This window comes from Lontra canadensis, unplaced genomic scaffold (genome assembly GCF_010015895.1).
Source record: "Lontra canadensis isolate GAN:19392208 unplaced genomic scaffold, GSC_riverotter_1.0 scaffold35, whole genome shotgun sequence".
In the NCBI taxonomy this organism is placed as follows: Eukaryota; Metazoa; Chordata; class Mammalia; order Carnivora; family Mustelidae; genus Lontra; species Lontra canadensis.
The window spans coordinates 4461688-4482844 of record NW_022631029.1 but is presented as its reverse complement, the minus strand read 5'-3'; the positions used below and the strand labels follow the sequence as shown (position 1 = coordinate 4482844).

Below are 21157 nucleotides of genomic sequence, written 5' to 3'. Positions count from 1 at the left end.
GGGGATCAGGCTCACTGGGGCCTTGCTGGGAGCACTGTGACGGCACCTGGAGGGACCATTGCTGGGAAAACATTTTTTAAAAATGAAAACCCAGGTTGTGCTCTCAGGAGGGCAGCAGCTCCAAGTCTAAGTCGAGGTAGCTGTTTGCCTCCACAGGGCTGGACCTGGCCATGCCAGCAGAAGGTGCCGGTGCCAGGAGCTCTGGAACGAAGCTTCAACTCACATTATGTTCCTTCCATTAGGCAATGCATTCTGAACTCACTCTATCCATCTAGCTGAAATGCAGAGAGCTAATGCCGTGGCTGAGATACTCACCCTTCATGAATCAGCTCCTTCCCTGGGGCTCTTTAAGATTGACTGGGGAGTTTCCGTTTGGAAAAAACTAAAGATTGCTCAACCTGCGAAGAGACTTAATTCCAACACACTGCACTCGGAGTAGAATACAGGCTTATGAGGACCCTTCTGGGGCCATCGAGAACGGCCTTCCCTTTGTCCCTGGAGTATGAAGGCAGGCTGAGTAATCAAATGACAACATCTCTAAAGCAGCCTTCTTCGTGTTGATGAAAAAAGGAAATCTTACGAAACATCAGGGAGTGGTTATAAAAATGCAGAGCAATTTCAAAACAAGAGTGATAAGAATGCTTGGCTAAGGACCAAAGTGGCTGCTAAGCCCCAGACCCCAGGGAGCTCAGCGTGGATTTCATGGAGGGCAGGAAGCAAGAAGTGGGCTTCCCCAGGACTCAGGAAGGTTCACCAGCCAGGTGGAAGCCATGGTGTGTACCTGGGGCATGTGCCTCCTTCCTCCTTCCTGAGAAGCACCAAATCCACAAGGAGAAAGAACTGCGTGTGTATGTGTTTCTTACTTTGAAAGCTGCGCAAGTGAAAATTTTTTCACGAAATACATATAAGCATTTTCTTTAAACCACACTTCTGGTAGGTCCTTATTCTAGTGTTTTTGTTACTGTTTTAAACTCCTGCGGTAGGAGGTGATTCAGTCGCCCTGGAGAGGCACGACCAGAGAACTCTCCCTGGGAGCAGATCTCTGGATCTGGTCGCCACTCATTGGACCAGGGCCAGACTTTCCGGGGGCTTCACCAAATGGCATCTTGGATTGCTGCCGAAGAACTCCAGCCGTACCAAACCAGACTAGAAAATATACTTTATTTTACATGTACAAATGTTGCCTCAAATTTATAACAGATAAGAAAAATATATACAAACTGTGGCTTAAAAGGAAAAGCAAAAAAACCCCCAAACACCCCGCATTTGCACTGATGTCCAAATCATCCCAGGAAGCCGACTTTCTGTCTCTTGGGCCCCAGGCTCTCCTCCTTGTGTAGGACGCTCTGCAGGGAGGCGTGCAGCACCTTGCCCACTCGCTTGCCGGTCTGCGGGACGGAAGATAGCACACACCTGCCGGTGAGGCGCGTGCCCGCACCAGGGAAACCCCCCTCTCTGCCTGCTGGCCGGTCCAAACTGTACCCATTCCATCTGCCTTCCAGGGCTTTTTACTTAGTGAAACAAATCAATAGGAAAGCAAACCCCCAACTACAACAACAGAGCACTTATACTCTAGAAAGATCTCCGTACTGAAAACAAAAACAAAGAAAAAACCAAACCAACCAACCCCCAGGCGGTCAGCAGGAGGCAGTCCAGGCGGCCTCGGCCTAATCGAGCTGAGCGCTGCCGCTGCTGTGACAACACGCAAAACTGTCAACCAGATCTGTCCCCGTGACTGCCATGTCCCACTGTAGCGTGGCGAGGAGGCAGAGGGAGGCCACAGGGAATCAAGAGTGTGGCTAATGAAGGAACAGATGGTTCTGGGGACATGTCTGAACAAGCAGTTTCTCATTCACCCGCCACCAAATCTCCATGCAGAGCGGCTCGGATGGGCCCGACCTGAGCCTGGCATCGGCCTCGGGTGCCACGCAGAGATGCTAAAGACACGGAAAGGCTAGAACAGGACACGTCAAGAGGTCAGACAACCCACCGAGTTCCTAATGAGCCCCTATGCAGAAGCCACACGGGGACCCCTCAGAAAACCACTCATACACAAAAGTCTTTCATAAAGAAAGACTCACGGATCATTTTAAGACTCTGAGGAACCAACCAGCAGTCCCCCACCTTGTCGAGCCTGCCGTGTTCCCCAGCCTTTTCCACTCCGCTGTGCTGAGCTCCACTCTCGGCAACGTCAGGGAGAAAGCCGCTGGGGCCCAGACCCCCGCCAACCCTCCCGGTTCCAGGGACCTTCTAACCCGGCCCCTCGCCGTAACACAGGGTGAGAGTCCAGGGATTACGGGAAACTTACACGGGAAGATCTCAGTCTAAAAGCGGGAAGTGATCAACTGTATGAAACGCAAAGTCAGGGCTAAGGTCCAAAGTGACTGTGGAAAGATTTTTACCACAACATGAGAAAGAAAAGATGTCAGTCAATCAGACAGGGGTGCTAACTGTCCATATAAATGAAGGCAGAACCGAGGACAGGTGGGAGGAGATAGGCAGGACACCGGGACTTGGGAGGTTGGAATGTGAACGACAGAGACTAGCGGCAGAGGCCCGACATGCTGCGTGTCACAGCGGCACTTCCCTGTGGTCACATCCTTGGTGAGACCCAAGCAGTGAGACGGGGCCACGGGGCCACGGTCCCCCCAGGAGGGTCTGCAGACCGCATTCGCCATGCCCCAGAGGAGGATGCAGCACCGTGAGCTGGAGCTCCGGCAGCCGCGGCAGACCTGTGTCTAAGGTGAAAATGGCTCAGTGGGGCTGCAGGGGCAGGGACGGCTCTGGAAGCGCGCCTTCTGGGTCTGAATCTTAGCGCCAGCATTTATGAGCTGGGAACCCTGTAGGCGAGTGACTTTATCTGCTACACGCGTCAATTCCCACGTCTGGAAAATGAAAGATGACCACAGTAGATGTCTCAAAGGATGGCTGAGGACCAAATGACACAATACGTTAAAAGCACTAAAAACCAAGGGGCTGGACATACGGTAAGTGCACAATAAATTTTCACTATTACTTACTACTTTCGTTGTTTTACATACCGGAATTCTCATAAAAGTCTCCAGGGGGTGGGGAAGAGTTCCCTCTAAGACAAGCCACAGTTGTCTAGAGAGACTTTTGGCAGAACTTAAAAAGTTTTTAAAGTGTTTTTGTTTAAAAAAAAAAAAAGAAAAGAAAGAAAAAAGGGGCGCCTGAGTGGCTCAGTGGGTTAAAGCCTCTGTCTTTGGCTTGGGTCCTGGGATCGAGCCCCGTATCAGGCTCTCTGCTCGGCAGGGAGCCTGCTTCCTCCTCTCTCTCTCTCTCTGCCTGCCTCTCTGCCTACTTGTGATCTCTGTCAAATAAATAAATAAAGTCTGTAAAAACAAAAAACAAAAAACTAGCCAACTAACCAATGGGCCACAAAGGATACCCATTGCCACGCGGGGCTAGACAACTGAGCTCCGGGCGCCCAAGCGAGCATGCGGAGAAGGACTGCCATCTCCTGGGGTAGGACCCTGTGCCGTCTGCTCCTGCCTCCACATCCTCACTGGCTCCTCAAGACACAGGCGCACTGCTGTTGCCATCCTCCCCCTGAGATGTGTGAGCTGTGGCCCACAGCCAGGGCTCACAGTGGGGACTGAGTTCTTGATACCACATACACTGCCCAGCTTTGCTTTCAAATAAGACTATAGAAGAGAAAATGGACATTGAACACTTCGTGTCTTCAGTGAAAAGTCACTGTTTCTAGGAATGAAGGAAAAGCACGCATGGCAACCTGGCCTGTGATGAAGCGTGACCCCTGGGCCTGAGCTAGTTACCCAAGGCCAAACACCCAGGTCTGGCTCACTCGGCTCCTGGCGATTCAGATGGTCTGAGTCAGAGTCCTCCAAGACTTCTGGAAAGTTGAGGGGACACTGGCGAAGGTGAGTCTGGGAAGACACACGTGGTCCCTGCCACAGGGGGGCTTTCAGGCCAGTCTGGGACATACACACCTCGATCGGTCGGCACTGAGCTGGAGCGCGCCCTACTGGGTAGGGCTGCCAGACAGCCTGAGACCAGTGGGGAGCGATCCACCCCCAGGCAGCTGGAAGGATTTCCCAGTCGCCTCTATTAGAATACTTCTAGGCCCATGAAAATACGGGGAGGCGGCCAACCTTCAGCCCCCTGCCTCCACCTTTCCTCACTCCCTTCAAAGGATAGGAAGTGGTCAGGCAGGAACCTAGTACCCTCATCAGATCACAAAAGCCTGGGATTTGGAGTCACAAGCAACTCCACATTATCAGTCCCAACACTTTCATCCAGAGACATTGGATCAGAGAGGGCAAGGATGAGGGACAATGACTGACCGGTTCCTTACCTCCCAATTCGCAGCCCCCATCGCCTCCACCCTTGGCTAGGTCTTCAGACAACCAGCTCATACCGGCTATCCTCTAAGTTCTAAGTCTGGAGTCAAGGGTACAAAGGGAAAATTCCCACGATGGGACCAAGGGGGCAAGAGGCAGCAAGCCTTCCCCGTCAGGTGCCTGCACCTGCCTCAGAGGCAGAGCCTCACCTCCATCATCTCGAAGATGCTCTCTGGGTCCAGGCTGCCCTTCCCCACTTTTCTCATGCACGTCACGACTCCCGTGCTGGTCACGGACACCAGCAAGCTGGCCAAGGAGCAGGCCTCCTCTTGAAGAGTAGCATCCACGACATGCCGATAGCCGATCTGCAAAGTCAGGACAGCAGAGCACACGGGTGGGTAACATGCATTCCCGAGCCCCACCCCTGACAGCCTCGTAGAAGGAGTAGCTACACCAGTGAAGAACCTGCACTGCCCATCCAAGCTCTTACTTTAGATTCTGCTCACATGGAAAACACCTAAAGCCATGTTCAATGATTCTACCACAGGCCACTATGGAAGCAGAATACAAAAGCATGAGAAGGAAATACGGGGGACAGGGGTGGGGTTAGAGCTGTAAATCAGAGACCATCCAAGTCACAGGCCACCAAGAGTCTCCAACAGAGGGGCGCAGGGAGAAAGTGACACATGAAGCCAGATGGACGTTTCACTGATGACAAAGATGAATCAAGAAGGAGCAAGCCGAGAGACGCACTCAAGAATGAGTCAAGTGCCAGGGACCTTGGTTGGCCCGAGTGCTTCACCGTACCCCAGCCTTAGGAAGTGATTTCAGGGAGATTAAACCTGGCCCACTCGGTCCTATTTTTATGGATCCTGTGTAGAATTAGGGACAGTTCAGCCAATCCAGGCTTTGGTGCACAGTCTTGGGTGTGCCAGGTACGCGACAGCATGACCGGACTGTAGGTTCCACAGGCCTCTGTGCACATGTAAAGACCACACGTGACAGGATGCCTGGGGGGCTCAGTGGATTAACCCTCCGCCTTCAGCTCAGGTCATGATCCCACTGGGATCGAGCCCTGCATCAGGCTCTGTGCTCAGCGAGGAGCCTGCTTCCCTTCCTCTCTCTCTGCCTGCCTCTCTGCCTACTTGTGATCTCTGTCAAAATAAATAAATAAAATCCTTAAAAAAAAAAAAAAAAGCAAAAAACCACACGTGATGTAATAGATCCCCAGATGCTTCAAACCCTCATTGCATAGATGGGGACACTGGGGCCCACAGAGAGGATAGTGTTCACCTCCAACCTCCCTAGACCCACAGAATTGAGGGACTTAAGGGAAATGTGCGCACACGGTGTTTGAGTGAAATGCCTGGTAGGGAGGAGCTTAACAAACTCGGCTGCTAACACCATGAACCCACATGTGTATTCCTGGGACCCCATCATGTCTTCTAAACAAACAAACAGAGCTGCTCATAGAGTAGTTTCTAATATAACCAAATGACTGGATTTGGATTAAAGTTACTTCTACATGGTTTGTGAAACTGTTAACTTCTCAACCTATTAAGTAACCTTAATGGGTTGGCGTTGAAGAAGACCCACAGGGAATTCAAAAACCATCAGATACGGGGTGCCTGTGTGGCTCAGTGGGTTAAGCCTCTGCCTTTGGCTCAGGTCATGATCTCAGGGTCCTGGGATCGAGCCCCGCATCGGGCTCTCTGCTCGGCGGGCAGCCTGCCTCCCCACCCACCCCGCCTGCTTGTGATCTCTCTCTCTGTGTCAAATAAAATCTTAAAAAAAAAAACAAAAAACAGATACAACCGCGTACCTTGCACAGGGTGACAATGCAGGGGACATTCTCCACACTTAGCCGGATGCAATCGTAAGGGTCATCTGAAAGTTCAATGTCCTTGGACCCCTCTTCATCCTCTAGAACACGAACTCTCGGTATCCTAGAAACGGAAGCACAATTAAAATTCCCACTTACTGTGAGGAAAAATGAGAACTTCTTTCTCCGGAGACTGAGAACAGCAGTTGGAGTTCCCGCGCGTCACAAGTCAAGTCACACTCCACCTGTACTTTATCATCCTCGTCCCTATCCTCTCTGTCGGAAGTGCCTGGGCAAACTGCAGAGCACTGAAAAAAGGGGGTCTTTTCAAAAATGATGCTTGGTCAATCAGATATGCACATGAAAAAAAAAAAAAAATCTTGATCTCTACCTCACACCATTTACAAAAGTCCATACCAAGGGCACCTGGTTGGCTCAGTCAGTTAAGCGACAGCCTCTGGCTCAGGTCATGATCTCGGGGTCCTACAATTGAGCCCCACATCAGACTCTCTGCTCAGCAGGGAGTCTGCTTCTCCCTCTCCAGAGCTCCGTAATCTCTCTCACTTTCACTATCTCTCAAATAAATAAATAAAATCTTAAAAAAAAAAAAAAAAGTCCATACCAAATGGGCTACAGAGATAGAGGGGAAAGATAAAACAATAAAGCTTTTGTTTTTTTAATAAAGATTTTATTTATTTACTTGAAAGAGAGACAGAGAACAAGCAGGAGCAGGGTGAGGGGCAGAAGGAGAAGCAGACCCCCCACTGATCAGGGAACCCAACTCGGGGCTCAATCCCAGGACGCTGGGATCATGACCCGAGCCAAAGGCAGACGCTTAGCCGACTGAGCCACCCAGGCGCCCCAACAATAAAGCTTTTAGAAGAAAAACTAAGGGGTGCCTGGGTGGCTCAGTCAGTTAAGCGTCTGCCTTCAGCTCAGGTCATGATCCCAAGGTCCTGGGATCAAGCCCTATGTTGGGCTCCCTGCTCAGTGGGGAGTCTGCTTGTTCCTTTCCCACTGCCCTTCCTTGCTTCTTGTGCATGCTCTCCCTCTCTCGAATAAATAAATACTAAAAAAATAACCAAAAAACTAAAAACATCTTCCTGACCTTGGTGTGAACAAAGATTTCTTGAACAGACCCCAAAAAAGTTTTTCCATAAAGGGAGAAAAAAACAATAGATTCAACTGCATTGAGGATTACAAAGAATTATGAAATCTACTGCACAAATCTTTATATGGTGCCATTCGTGAATAAAGCAATGAATCTTAACCTAAAAGTGAATCCCTTCATGCTAAAATTACACAGGCGATGAGAGACTTCTTAGTGAATACGATGAGTTATTACATGAGATTCTTTTTGGTCTTTGTTACTTTCATGCAGAAACTCATTTGTTCATCAGAAACTTTTCTTTGACATCTGGAGCCTTTGTATCCGAGATACTCTGATTTTGGAAAATTAAGCATGCCTGTGGAATCCACTATCGTAAAATACTACCATACAGTTGCATAACCCTCTAGTGTTTACTGGGATACTTTCCCGTTTATTATTTCACTGGGGAAAAAAAGCAATGAAATAGAGTTGTACATTTTAATTGTCTGTTACTCAGTTATGTTCCCCAAAAGACAGAAAAGATGAATGAAACTACGGTCAATGTTGTACTCATGTCCCCATCGTTCGAGTCTAACACACTATCTGACACAAGGAGGGACTCATTTGTTGAACGAGATTTAATTACTTGTTCAAGGTCACGACACTAACGACTGTTGGGGCAATGACGGGACACAGGCCCTCTGGCCCCCGCAGCAGTGTTTGCTTCGCACCACCTGCTAGCCCAATGGCACCTGCCTATAGGAGGGCAGAGAAGCCAGAAAACCAGAGAAGAATGGACGTGTGTGTGTGTATCTTCTTCCAAATCCACCAACCTTTCCACTTTCGACGTGTTGGCAGGTAAACAGATGATGAAGATAAAGTATGGGAAGCCAAAGAAGGCGAGTGCTGAGAAGTCCCAGCCCATGAATACTGCCAAGGTGTCCATCTGCTCCATATTTACATACACATTTGTTAAAATTAACGTATTAAGACCCACATAAGTGAAGAACATGTTCTGAAAGGTATTAGAAAGTGCTGCTGAAGGCTGATGAGAAAGCCTGAGGGCGAAGAGAACATGAAGAGCTAATGTTTCTTTATTCTGTAAAGAGCTGCTTATGCTAGTCGAGGAGCTCCCAGAGTGGCAAGTTCTCCAGTGTGGTCTAAAGGGATAAATCTGACCCGTGTAATTTCACTGGCCGGGGCCTCAATACACAAGCTACACTTATTGTTTTTCATCTTGATTAAATGGATTTTAGAAATGGAATGATCTTCCCATGTCAGACAGATGTTCTGTACTTTCAGAAGAGCATAATCATCATTAGGCAGAATAAAACGTTTTCTCAATGGCCCTCTGTACAATGTTTCAAAAAAAATTGTTTTTAAGATTTTATTTGACAGAGAGAGAAACAGCAAGAAAGGGAACACAAGCAGGGGGAGTGGGAGAGGGATAAGTAGGGGGAGTGGGAGAGGGAGAAGCAGGCCCCCCACTGAGCAGGGAGCCTGATACGGGGCTTGATCCCAGGACCCTGGGTCATGACCTGAGCCAAAGGCAGACACTTAATGACTGAGCCACCCAGGTGCCCCAAATGTTTCAAAATTTCTAAAAAAATATGAACTTTTTTTTGTCAAAAAACATCATTTAGATGTCTAGGGGTGCCTGGGTGGCTCAGTGGGTTAAACCCTCTGCCTTCGGCTCAGGTCATGATCCCAGGGTCCTGCGATCAAGCCCCACTTTGGGCTCCCTGCTCAGCAGGGAGCCTGCTTCCTCCTCTCTCTCTCTCTCTCTCTGCCTGCCTCTCCACCTATTTGTGATCTCTGTCAAATAAATAAATAAAATCTTAAAAAAAAAAAAAAAAGAAGTCTAAAAGATGGGATGCCTGGGTGGCTCAGTCGGTTAAGTTTCTGCATTTGGCCCAGGTCATGACCTCGGGGTCCTGGGATGCAGCTCCATATGGGGCTCCCTGCTCAGTAGGGAGAATGCTTCTCCCTCTTCCTCTGACCCTCCCCCAACTCATGCTCTCGCTCCCTCTCAAATAAACAAATAAAAAATCTCAAAAAAAAAAAAAGAAAAAAAGCTAAAGATATTCCGGAACGCAGAAAATATTTGTATATGTGTGTGTGCGCACGTGTGTGTACATATGAGCTAACATATTACATAAAGAATTCCTACTGCAGCTTAAAAAAAAAAAAAGAATCCCCACCAAACATAGAAGACTGACAACCCAATAGAAAAATCGGCAAAAGACTTGAACAGACTTCATAAAAGAGGCTATTCAAGGGGCACCTGGGTGGCTGTCCTTAAGCATCTGCCTTCGGCTTGGGTCATGATCCCTGGGTCCTGGGGTCAAGCCCTGCATCAGAATCCCTGCTCAGTGGGGGGCCTGCTTCTCCCTCTCCCACTCCTGCAGCTTATGTTCCCTCTCTTGCTGTGGCTCTGTCAAATAAATAAAATCTTTAAAAAAAAAAAAAAAAGAGAGAGGCTATTCAAATAGCCAATAATCACACACAAAGAGGTATTCAACTTAAATATCCATTAAGGAAATGCAAATTAAAACTACAATATGATCCCAAAACACACGCCAGAATGGCAGATATTAAAAAGACAACAACAACAAATTGGCAACGATGCGAAGCAACCCAGAAACACCTTACACCATGCTGGTGGGAGTATCATCTAGTAAAAGCTCTTTGGGAAACGGTGTTGCAGTATTTACTAAAACCAAACATAGCTGTGCCTTATGACCCAAAATTTTCACCCGTACCCAACAGAAGTGGGTAAATATGTGCAAGAAAAAGACAAAAACGTTCATGTTTGGGATAGCCCAAACCTGGAAACTACCCAGATGCTCATCACCAGTGGAATGCCTAAATAAACCGGACACAGCCACACGGGGGCCACCGCACAGCAGCAAGCGGACGACTACAGGCCACAATCCAGATGTCTCAAGACACAATGCTCAGCGAATGAAACAGACACGCAAGAAAACAATACTGTGTGATTTCATTTACATCAAGTACAAAACCGGTCTACTGTTGCAGGACAATGGTTATCCTCAGTGGCTGTAGGGATCGCACGGGGGTGGAGGATGAAGAGGGTTTCTGGGGGCGGCCAGCAACATTGTTTCTTGAGCTGGGTGCGGGGAAACACATTTAACCCATAGGGTCCATCCATTCCCATCCGGGGTGGAGGAGCCAGGAAGGAAGAGGTGGTCCATTCAGCTACATGACGGAAACCGCGTTGGTGCTCTGCCCCGTTGTAACAAAAGCCCTCTATGATTCCATCCCAGCAGGCCATCCTGACACAAGGCCACACACCCACAGCAGATGAGCTGCAGCGAGGAAAATGTCGGCAGGAACCAAGGGGTCCTGCTGGGGTCTGCTCAAAGCCTCCATGTCGGGGCACCCAAGATGTAAGTATTTTTTTTTCCCCAAGATGTATTAAGTAACATCTTATTTGAGCAAGTCAGGTAACCAGTTTGAAGCCTGACTGGTATGTTAAATGAGCCTGTGCAAACACACATCGTGCGCGCACGCACACGTATCTTCCCTACACTTAGGTCACAAGCTGGGTGAGCTGAAGGGCTAGAGAATGGCCTCTCTCTTTCTAAAGGATGTGGACTCTACAAAAGGTTTTTCCATGTACCGGGGACCTGATGCCTGACACAGTCCACATTCCTTGCTACCCACTGGGCTGTTCTCTGTTCTAGGGGACAAGACTTAGGGCTATGGCCACGAAAGGTATCCTCGCCAATCTGAGCAGCTGGGTTTCACCATCCCGATGTACAGTTTGCCCAACACTTCCCCCACAGCCGAACAGCCTCGTCTGGGTCTACTCTCTCTTTTTGCCCTGGTGCCCATGGAAACCAGCTGGCAGATGGGTAGTTATTTCTGAAGCTCAAGGTACAACAGATGGCGACTTTCTTTCTTCTCCAAGAGAGCCCCAGCACAGGCTGCTACAATGGCCGTGGTCCTCGGACCCCTCTGTGGCCACGAGGGCCAGGGTCCTCTTGACCTCTTGCCTGATCGCAGCCAGGAGCCTAATGGCACAGCTCGGGCTGGAACACTCTACAGCTTTCGATGTCAGCAAATATTCCATCCTGCAATGGCTAACTGAAATTTATTTAGCCTTCTGTTTTCTTCTGAATTACACAGGGAGTCTAAATTCACCATAGAAAACCTCTAAAACACAGACAAATGTTGGGCTGCTGATAAGAGGAGCACTGGAATATCATCACAATGCCCATTTTAGGGTATACACCTCTCTCTCTCTCCCCAGACATAGTCACAATGTAAGAGTTACCAAACGTAAAATACAACAAAACAAGCGAGATGAGAGAACTGTGTTTAGTGCCTGGTTTTCTGTGTTAACAAACCTCTCCACAGGCCGCTGAGCCGACGGCCACCCCCTGCACTGGGACGCTCAGGTTGTTCCTGGCGTCTCACCATTACTAAGAAGCTGCAATGAACATCCTAAAATAACACCCTTGCTCATTTATCCAGGTAATTCCTTAGCCTATATCCCTAGAAGTCTCTAACCCTCATGTTCTCTGCTCCAGGATCCCCCAGTCCCTTAATGGAAGTTCTCACGGCATGAACATCCCTGCCCACGTGTTTGTTTTCAAATGCCACAAACCTTCCTGCAAGAACCTGGCAACGGCGGGGGAGAAAGCTGTGTGATCATTCAGAGGAAGTGGCAGCTCTAGGAGGGCTTGGTGCTGTGTCCCTTGCTGCACAGCTGGCTGGGAAGCTGATCCACGATGGCAGAACCACTTCTTGCTCTTGAACCCCAGGGCAGGCTGCCGCCCTGCTTTTAGACCATTCCTGGGTCCAGTCAAGGAATCTGTGTGCGCATTGCTCGTGGTGCTGGGGACAGAGCAGAGCACATGACAGGCCAAACCCAGGCTCCCGAACAGTTTTATCCAGTTACGGCATTTGGACAGTTGACCTGTGGTTGTTTTCCACTCTTTTCGCTTCTTTGTGGTTTTCTAGTATTTTTCTACATGGGACGTGCTTACTTATGAAAATAACAGCATAAAGAACAAATACGGAAATATACATATATATTGAGTTTTACCTTGTGAAATCTGGAGCTTGTCATGAAGTGCCACCATGTTTAATGCTAAAGGCCCTTGGTCACCTTCCCCTGTCAGCTTTGGTAGAAACGTCCTGAGTGGCTCATCGCCAGTGTCTGCTCGGGCTCTGCACAGGCCCTTGGGGCTGTTTCCAGGAAGACTCACCTTGTGTTGAAGAGAGCAGCCTTCACAGCAATGCAGATGGTGTCGAACAGATTCCCGTCACATTCCAGCAGCTACGGGAGACAGGGAGCGGGGGGAGGGGGGGGGAAGCAAACATCATTTCTTGCTCTAAGTACCATACCAGTTAAAGGACACTGGTTCCCACAAAGCGCTCCCTGTTCACAAGATAAAGAGAAGAACGTGTGGATGTTCTCCTGGCGGACGCCGGGCACATTCACCCTCATTGCCAGAGGCTCCTCGGCGACCATGCCGGCCTGCACCCCACAGGTGAGGTCACTGCTGGCCCCAACTGTGGGGCCACCACTTGGGTCCGGCTTGTGGCGGGTCTCCTCTAATGGCCCCCCAGCCAGCTGGGTCTGCACTCAAGGAGGAAATGATCACCTTTGTATTATCCCCAGTGTGCCCACATAAACCCGGCCTCCAAACAGGTAAATTATGGTGGCCACTGATGCAGCAGCCACCTCCAGGTTCACAGTTAGCAGCGTGGTAGCCTCCTGTATGTAATCACCATCGTACAGCTGCTGCCCGAACACGGGACAAACACACCACACTGCACATTCGGTGCCCCAAAGACTAAGTTCCTGCCCAAGAGCATCAACCACGCTTTTGTGTGCTCACTCCGCCGGGAAGGTCAGAGCACAGTATTCAGTGGAAGGCAACACATCCTTCTGTCCTCATTTCAGTGATGCCTTGGCATGAGGCCCCAAGAAAGGAAGGGGAGGTGAGTCTGTACCTACTCATCGGACCTCCACCTCCAGGGTGGACGCCGGCCTGCCCGCAGCATGGCAGGATTACTACTTCCTGAACCCCCTCCACCCTACCGTTGTCAGCGCCCGGCTCTGTGCCAGCAGAGGACTAGCTCTTCCCCCTCGTGGCTCAGACACAGACCGCCGCCCAGTGAAGAGCTCCAGAGGGACTCCTGAGTCAGACCATCGGCTAGGACTCCTGTCTCTGCCACTCAGCCAGGGGCCACTTCACATCTCCGGGCCTCAAGGAGGGTGAAAGTCCCAAAGGTCCCACAGAGCTGTTCCACAGGCTCAATGAGCTCATGTTTGGAGAGCCCTCAGAAGCGTGTCCAGCACATAATAAGCGTGAGCTAAGTGCTTCTAGAGAACACTGCTCCGCGCCTTGGTCTCCCCGAGGCCGGCCTCGCAGACCGAGCATGTGTGCTGCAGGTCCCTCTGTACTGCCGACAGCTGCGCGCTCTGAGCCTGGATGTGCGTCACAAGCACCTGGGGAGCTCAGCGAAGTGCAGGGTGACACACTGGCGTGTGCGTTCCACTCCAGACCCCAGGCGGTCCTGACGAGCAGCCAGGGCTGAAGACCACCGTCTCCCACTCCGATATCCCTGTGCCTGCCTCATGCCAAGAAGGTGCTAGGGAAATGTTGACATCCACTCTAGTGGCTGTGGGGTCTCCCTGCTGGAAGGGACCCTAGGGAGCACATCACTGCCCCCCCAGCCTCCTTGGCAGCTGGGGACATAGAAGCCCTCCCGCTCGTGTCACAGTGGCCTGCCACAAACTCTGGCTCATCAGCAAGAGAGGAAATCAAGAGGGCAGAATGCTAAACTTGATCGGCCCGGGGGTCCCCCCGAAGGGCAGGTACCAGCCTGCCTGCCCTCCTCCCTGGGGTGCAGAGGATAAGCCCACTCCAGGCCTCAGGGCCGCCTGCTCAGGCTCCTCTCTGTGCGCCACACCATGGGGTAACCCAGGTCAAGCAGTGCGGGTCTGACGCTCTCCTCTGCCGCTTGCTGGCCTTGTCCTCTGAGCGCCAGGATCCCCCTCGGTACAGCAAAGCCCTTCTTCTCTGTAGGATGACATGAGATCACACCCTTACCATTCCTGACATGTAACAGGGGCTCAAAGACCCTAGCCTCCTCTCTTGTGGCCAAGCAGGTGCAGCTTAGTAAGAATCTTTCTGCGACACACAGTGGGACGCCCAGGAGGCAGGGGACAGCGGGTGCGACACGGACACCCAATGGCTTAGTGAGGTCAAGAGCAGGTGCCAGCATTAAAGAGAGGCAATGTCGAGGCCCAACCCCACTCCTCACAAGCTGACTCTGGGGCTGGCTGCTGCACCTCTCCGAGCCTTACTTCACCTGTAAATGGGGAAGACAGCAGTGTCTGCTTGCCAGAGCCATAGGGCCTACAAGGAAATGTATATAAAGAGCTCATCCTCCAGGTGCCTGGGTGGCACCCAACTCCTGGTTTCGGCTCAGGTCATGATCTCAGGGTCGTGAGATCGGGCCCCGCACTGGGCCCCAGGCTAAGCAAGGGGCATGCTTGAGTTTCTCTCTCCCTCTGACCCTCCATCTCCCTGTGTGCTCGCTCTCTCTCAAATATATCAATAAATCTTTTTTTTTTTTTTTTAAAGCAAGCTCATCCTCATCCCATGCAGATGCGCCAACTTGACCAGCTTCTGCCCATCACCTCCATGGGATGCCACCTCCAGAGCATCTCTGGTTTTGTGTCTACTTCCCCAACAGGCCAGTGGTTAATTTTAGGTGCTACCATGATAGGACTGTTGTGTGACTTTTCCTGTAGGACGATACTCTCTGCATGCTATGACACATGCGTTGTATTTAACATAAAAAACTTATTACAGGACATCATGCTTTTTCCATGTAGTCTCACCCTGGAAGTTGAAGCAGCCACTTAAAGAGGGAAACAGCACCGGCAGGAAAGCAGGCCGACTGGTCTCCAGCAGATGCAGACAGTGCGGCCAGTACACCACATGACACATACCAGCACGTCCACGTAGAGGATCCAGCAGTGCTCCCGGGGGCTGATGCAGAGGGACTTCAGGTCGACGCTGCTCTTGTTGTTAAATATCCGGTAGAGGGTGTTAGCGATCTCTGTGCCAAGGTCATCACCTCCTCGACCTTCAAATTCAGGGGTAGCATTGGCTGAACTACAAAGAGAGGTAACAGAAAAGCTGAGTGAGTCTTTTCAGAAACAAAGAGCAAAGGCACGGGGCTTTGTTCCAGTTGCTCTGCGGAATGCTGGAAGGACAAGCGCTATCAGGAAAGTTGCCACAGTAAGAAAGGATGGCACCTGCCTCTGGCCTCCAGACGTGTATGCAGGGATCCAGATGGGTACCATGCTGTCTATCAGGGGGCATGACAGGCATCCCCCCACCCCCAACAGAAGCCATCTTTATCTAAAGAGAAACAAGAGAACAATAGTAAAGTGAACCTTGGCCAGTCATAATTAACTCTGAAGAGTGGAGTACGGCCCTCAGGCAGGCCCAGGAAGCCAGGAGGCCTGGGGACTCAAGCAGTCTGGTCACAGAGGGGTCATTTCACAGACACCATCCCGAGTTTCCATGGCCTGGAATGCACCATGAAACTCTCACAGCAGAAACCACAACGTAAGTACAGTGAGGGACCTTTCTGGGATGACTCAGGTCTGTATGACAGCAGGTCACACTACATCGCTTATCACTGTACTGAACAGCAGGAAAGGGAGAGAGAAAGACTGGAGGCTGATTCAATATTAGATGGTCCCTTTTACTTGATCTGCAATTTTTTCTTGAGGAAAAACTTTTCCACTTTGGCCTCCTGAACCTCACGCCCAATGGCCTCAATGAAGAAGGAACAGGCATCAACATTTGCTGCCCCAAGCATCACTCAGAAGTGCTAAATGGGCAATTTCTGAGGGTTCTGGCTTAATAAAAACAAACCCTCAAAACATCAGGGCGCCTGGGTGGCTCAGCTGGTTGGACAACTGCCTTCGGCTCAGGTCACAATCCAGGAGTCCTGGGATCAAGTCCTGCATCGGGCTCCCAGCTCCATGGGGAGTCTGCTTCTCCCTCTGACCTTCTCCCCTCTTGTGTTCTCTCCTACTCTCTCTCTCTCAATAAATAAAGAAAATCTTAAAAAAAAAAAAAAATCAGTGCAGTAAGTAAACATTCCAGGAATCATTTTACTGTATCGAACAGGGTGCAGAAAAGTAAGACCCAGCTGCTTCACAATGGTCTCTACAAAATCACATACTGAAGCTTTCTAGTCCATGCACTCATCCATCTAGAAAGTACCAGCTCCCCACTGGGCACTGGAGGGAGAGCCTGAGCAAGGCGGATGAAGGCCCCAGGGCGGCAATCTCACGAAGTCAGGGGGAACTTCATGATAGGAAGCAAACAGTAGGAGTGGGGCCGGGGAGGATGTGGACCAGTGCTGGGGGTCACAGGCAACCTCACACCAGAACGTGGGCAGAAGTCAGTCAGGCTGCAGACAGGCAGGGGGGGCATTCCGGGCAAAGCGACACCCATGTGAAGGCTCAAGGCCGTGCCCACCCCATCCGTGCAATGCTAAAAGAAATCTCACCTGGGGCGCCTGGGTGGCTCAGTGGGTTAAAGCCTCTGCCTTCAGCTCAGGTCATGATCCCAGAGTCCTGGGATCGAGCCCCGAATCTGGCTTTCTGCTCAGAGGAGGAACCTGCTTCCTCCTCTCTCTCTGCCTGCCTCTCTGCCTACTTGTGACCTCTGTCTGCCAAATAAATAAATAAAATCTTAAAAAAAAAAAAAAGAAATCTCACCAGATATATTTAAATATCCCTGTTGTCTAGTCCATTCGAATATAGGCAGAAGAATGACCCCTGAAACAATGAGAGTGTATCACCATATAGTAACTGTGCTTCTAGGACTCTACAGCCTTCCCCTACCACTACAAGCCAGCAGAGCCCCAGCTGAACGTCTCCAAGAGAAACTTCCATCAGCCTCGCTGTTCCCTCACTGCTTCTGCTGGACATAGGCACTGAGCCATGAAAAGCAGCTCATTTACAGTGAAATAATCAAGTTCCCAGGGACCAACTGAATAATTTTGTACAACCAGCAAAACAAAAGCTGTTTCTAATTTACACACTAAGCAATCAATATTAAAATCCATCTTGTAAGTGTTTAAAAACACATCCATACAGATCTGAGCAGACAAATCCAGCCAGAGGCACTTATGCTTAAAATGGGCACTTTCCTGACAGTGGGCCACACCCTGGGGGGAATTAATTCCTCGGGTTTTGATGCATCTGTTCTTTTCTGACCCTAAGGGATGGCTTACAAATCTTCCCAGGTCCAACTGGCTGAACTAACCCACCCACAAAACCACGCCCCACTGGGGGGTTTTTTGACACTGAACTAATTTAAAGTGGGAACTTTTCCTATTCTAAAAGCCTTTTATCCCCCATTTTCTTTTTTTTTTTTAAGTGGGGGAAATTTTTTTTTAATCATTTTTATTTTTATTTTTTTATTTTTTAAAGATTTTATTTATTTATTTGACAGAGAGAAAGATCGCAAGTAGGCAGAGGCAGGTAGAGATGGGGGGGAGCAGGCTCCCCGCTGAGCAGAGAGCCCGATGCGGGGCTCGATCCCAGGACCCCGGGATCATGACCGGAGCCGAAGGCAGAGGCTTTAACCCACTGAGCCACCCAGGCGCCCCCCATCTTTTCTTTAAACACATTATTCTTTCAGCACAGCTGGTAGCCAGGCAGAGGAGAAGGTTTAGAAGCTTATGAGGCCACAGAAAGCTCCTGTGTCTGGCTGGTGCCTGGGCCCTGGAGGGACTCGGGGGAAGAAGCTAGAAAAAAGGAAGGAAATTGTTGGGGCAGGGGTGGGGACACAATAATACTTCAGGTGACTTGAGAAAAGCCAGAGAACCCATATTCTAACAAAGGATGAAGAGTAGGGTTGGGGTAGAGAACAGAGGGTCCCCTCTCATCACTAGGGGTGCTCCTAGAACCAGGACACTTCTTGGTAGAGGTGGACAGTAATACAGACCCAGAAAAGGACCCTCAGAGACCCTGTCAGAGGACAAGGATGCCCACAGGGACTGGCCAGGTAACCCCGTAAACAAAGAGCTACTGGTGACCCGCAGGCAGTGATGGAGACTCTGACAAACCTTCCAGCCCATCTAAAGGCATTTTAACTCAGCTTTGAAAACAAACTGCGGTAGTGAAACCAAAATCTCACGGGTGGGCCCGGCAAGACTTCAGATGGGCCGACTCGAGTTTCATTTCACCACGAGGAAAACTTGAATGTTCTTTTGGAACCACTGGAAACCACTGTGAGTACGTCAGACGTACCAGCTCACTGCATTTTCACAACCCGGCAGACGAGCTAGGCACTATTTCTGACCCCATTTTAGAGAAAATGGAACTGAGTCCCAGAAAGGTTACATAATTTGTCCAAGCTCACACAACTCGTGACTGGGGAGCTAAGATTCCAACCCAGGCAGCCTGGCCCTTACCTGCTAGGCGGCACCGGACTCCCACTGAATGTGTCATCTGCCGCGCCTGGCGTGTAGCCTAACGTGAGTCAAGGTAATGAATGGATGCTCTGGTCTTGGGACTTATTACTAGACCACTAATACTGGAATCAAGGAATGCAGGCGAAAGGAGTCCTAGATAAAAAGCTTCCCTATTAAGTGCAAAGTTAAAAGGGAGAGAGAGTGCGCAGGCTGTTAACCCCAGGAGGTGCCCTGCTCGAGGTATCACAATATGTTCTTTCAGTAGCCGAGTATACACTTGGGGCTTGGGGCATAAAACCAAGTGCTTTCTGCGTCTACAACTGCCAAAACCAACTCAGATCCTTCATAGAGCGTGACCTAGCCCCTCTTCCCGCGCTGTGGGGAAACTGCTTACCAAGCCAATAAACTAATAAAATTCCTGGGAACGCTGCCGCTCCCAGTTCTCCACCCCTCCTGACTCATCACCTCTACTCTGCTCCCCCTGCTTGGGCCGTCTCTGGTTTAACTGGGGTAGGGTGAGATCAAGGCCATGTCTACCTGAGACAGGACTTCAGACATTAGGCCCATTGATTCCCTGGTGATCAATCTGGACTGCAAATCAATGGAATCTTACAGCCAGGCAGAAGAAAGCCATTTAGTGGGTCCGTGGGGCAGGGCCAACTCTGGCCCTTACCCGTCCAGCCCTGCGGCAGGCCCCAATTCCTCCCATTCCCCGGTGTGCCCAGGGGCTCATTCCTGAACCTGCAGAAGCTTCCCTGTGAGTGGGAACAGGGACAGGAGCACATTCGGAGCTTTTCATGGTAAGCCCCTGACTGAGGTTTCTGGGAGAGTTATCAGCTCTGGAGACTTCAGAATACAGCTAGCTTCAACTTACTTTCTTTGCAGATTGCCTGTCTGCTTTGTCCTCCTCCCCCCACCCCAATCAGGCACTAACAGTGACCTCCTTCAAGCAGCACTAAGCAGTGAGGAGCTGAGATCAAGTGGCTCCATCCGCCAATTCAGGGCTGAAGCTTCCAGCTCAACATTAGTGATGAACACGAGTGATCACAATGAAAAGTAGTTACGATCTCACAGGGTAGTAGCAGGTGTTAGGCACACTGAAATGTCGATGAGTGAAAAGTGTCCTCCTCAACTTCCCCCAGTGAAGAACCCAAGCCTCTCCGAGAGGCTAAACCAGGCTTCGGGATACCCCCTATCAACATGGTGTCAGAGCTTCGAAGAGACTAGATGGACCGCCACCTAGTGGTAGCCCGGAGTCACATACCAGCTCCCTAAATTCTTACCCTCCTCTGGGTTTCAGATAGAGAGAAACCATCCTCTCCCAAAGTTTCCAAGTTCTGATTTAAAACAGGCTGTTCTCAAGTTACAGCTAACACACCAAAGACATGAGACAGGAGTCAGGAGGTCCGAGTGTGCTCCCAGTTTCAGTGATGCCAGGCGTCTCCGGCACAGTGCTCAGGAACCCCAAGTCTTTGCTACTCTGTGGGGATGGGGCCAGAGTCAGTGCAGCCGGGTACCCTCCCCAAAGGGCAGCATTCCCAAGACACAGGGGAAATTATGGGGTGGGAGGCAAAGTCTGCCTCAGGTGCCACGTATTCTTCCAAGTAGACAAAACTGAAGTAGAATGAGGTAGCAGAAAAGTAGTTTTCTGGGACTTCTCAAACCACTGGAAATTTAAATAATGAAACCCTGGAAGTTGCTGATCAGTCAAGTCAAGCTGGGCTCAGACTGACAGCCCGCCTGACCCCAAGCTCCGGAACAACACCTCTGCTTCGGTCTGAAGCAGACTGGATGAGAGCCTGGGGCTCTCAGCAGAGGGCTCGGTGGGGGCACCCTTGGTGCTGGGCACAGCCACAGACGTCCAGGAACCATTCCTATTCGCTGGATGTAATATATGCAATTACGAGTTGTCTTTGAAGACCCAGGTGAGGTTCCGAACCGACGGAGCTTGGTAAATCAGCGTCCCCCTTCTCTGGAGGAACACAAGGTTTTGCAAATGTCTCACGGTGACTCCACCTGCTAAACTGATCACTAACCCAGCCACATGAAGACACTACAGTGTGCCACCTTGCGATTATCCACCTTGATAGAGTCCAGAGAACTCCCTGGGAACTGGAGCTTCTGGGCCTGTGGAGGGTCTCCTGAGCCTTGCAAAGGGAGAAAGGAGAGGAGCAGGCAGCCCTGCTTGGCCAGGAGGGAGAGGCTCCTCCTAGAATCCGGATCTTGGGAAGAGGTGGGTCCAAGCATCCTCCCACCCTGGAGTCACCCTCCCTGTACGGCTGGGACAAGAAAGGGACAAGAGCAGCAGGCTAACCTGGAGTCATGTTCAGACACAGAGCCACAGTGAAATATGTCCCCTATGCCAAGCATCCGAGGGCAACACCTTCCCTTTGGTGTGGTTGGGCTGACCGTCTGCGGTCGGCTGAAGAT

General features: G+C 50.4%; 1 protein-coding gene across 1 annotated transcript in view; it reads right to left on the bottom strand.

The window, feature by feature from the left end:
• Positions 1 to 1141: 1141 nt before the first annotated feature.
• Positions 1142 to 21157, bottom strand: part of EXOSC7 (exosome component 7) — a 33384-nt gene continuing 13368 nt past the window's right edge. The window contains exons 4-8 of the mRNA XM_032867823.1: positions 15234 to 15399; positions 12472 to 12542; positions 6145 to 6268; positions 4532 to 4687; positions 1142 to 1388 (exon numbers count right to left, since the gene is read on the bottom strand). Coding sequence (XP_032723714.1) covers positions 1284 to 1388; positions 4532 to 4687; positions 6145 to 6268; positions 12472 to 12542; positions 15234 to 15399 — 622 coding nt within the window. The 3' untranslated portion in view covers positions 1142 to 1283. The remainder of the gene's footprint in view (positions 1389 to 4531; positions 4688 to 6144; positions 6269 to 12471; positions 12543 to 15233; positions 15400 to 21157) is intronic.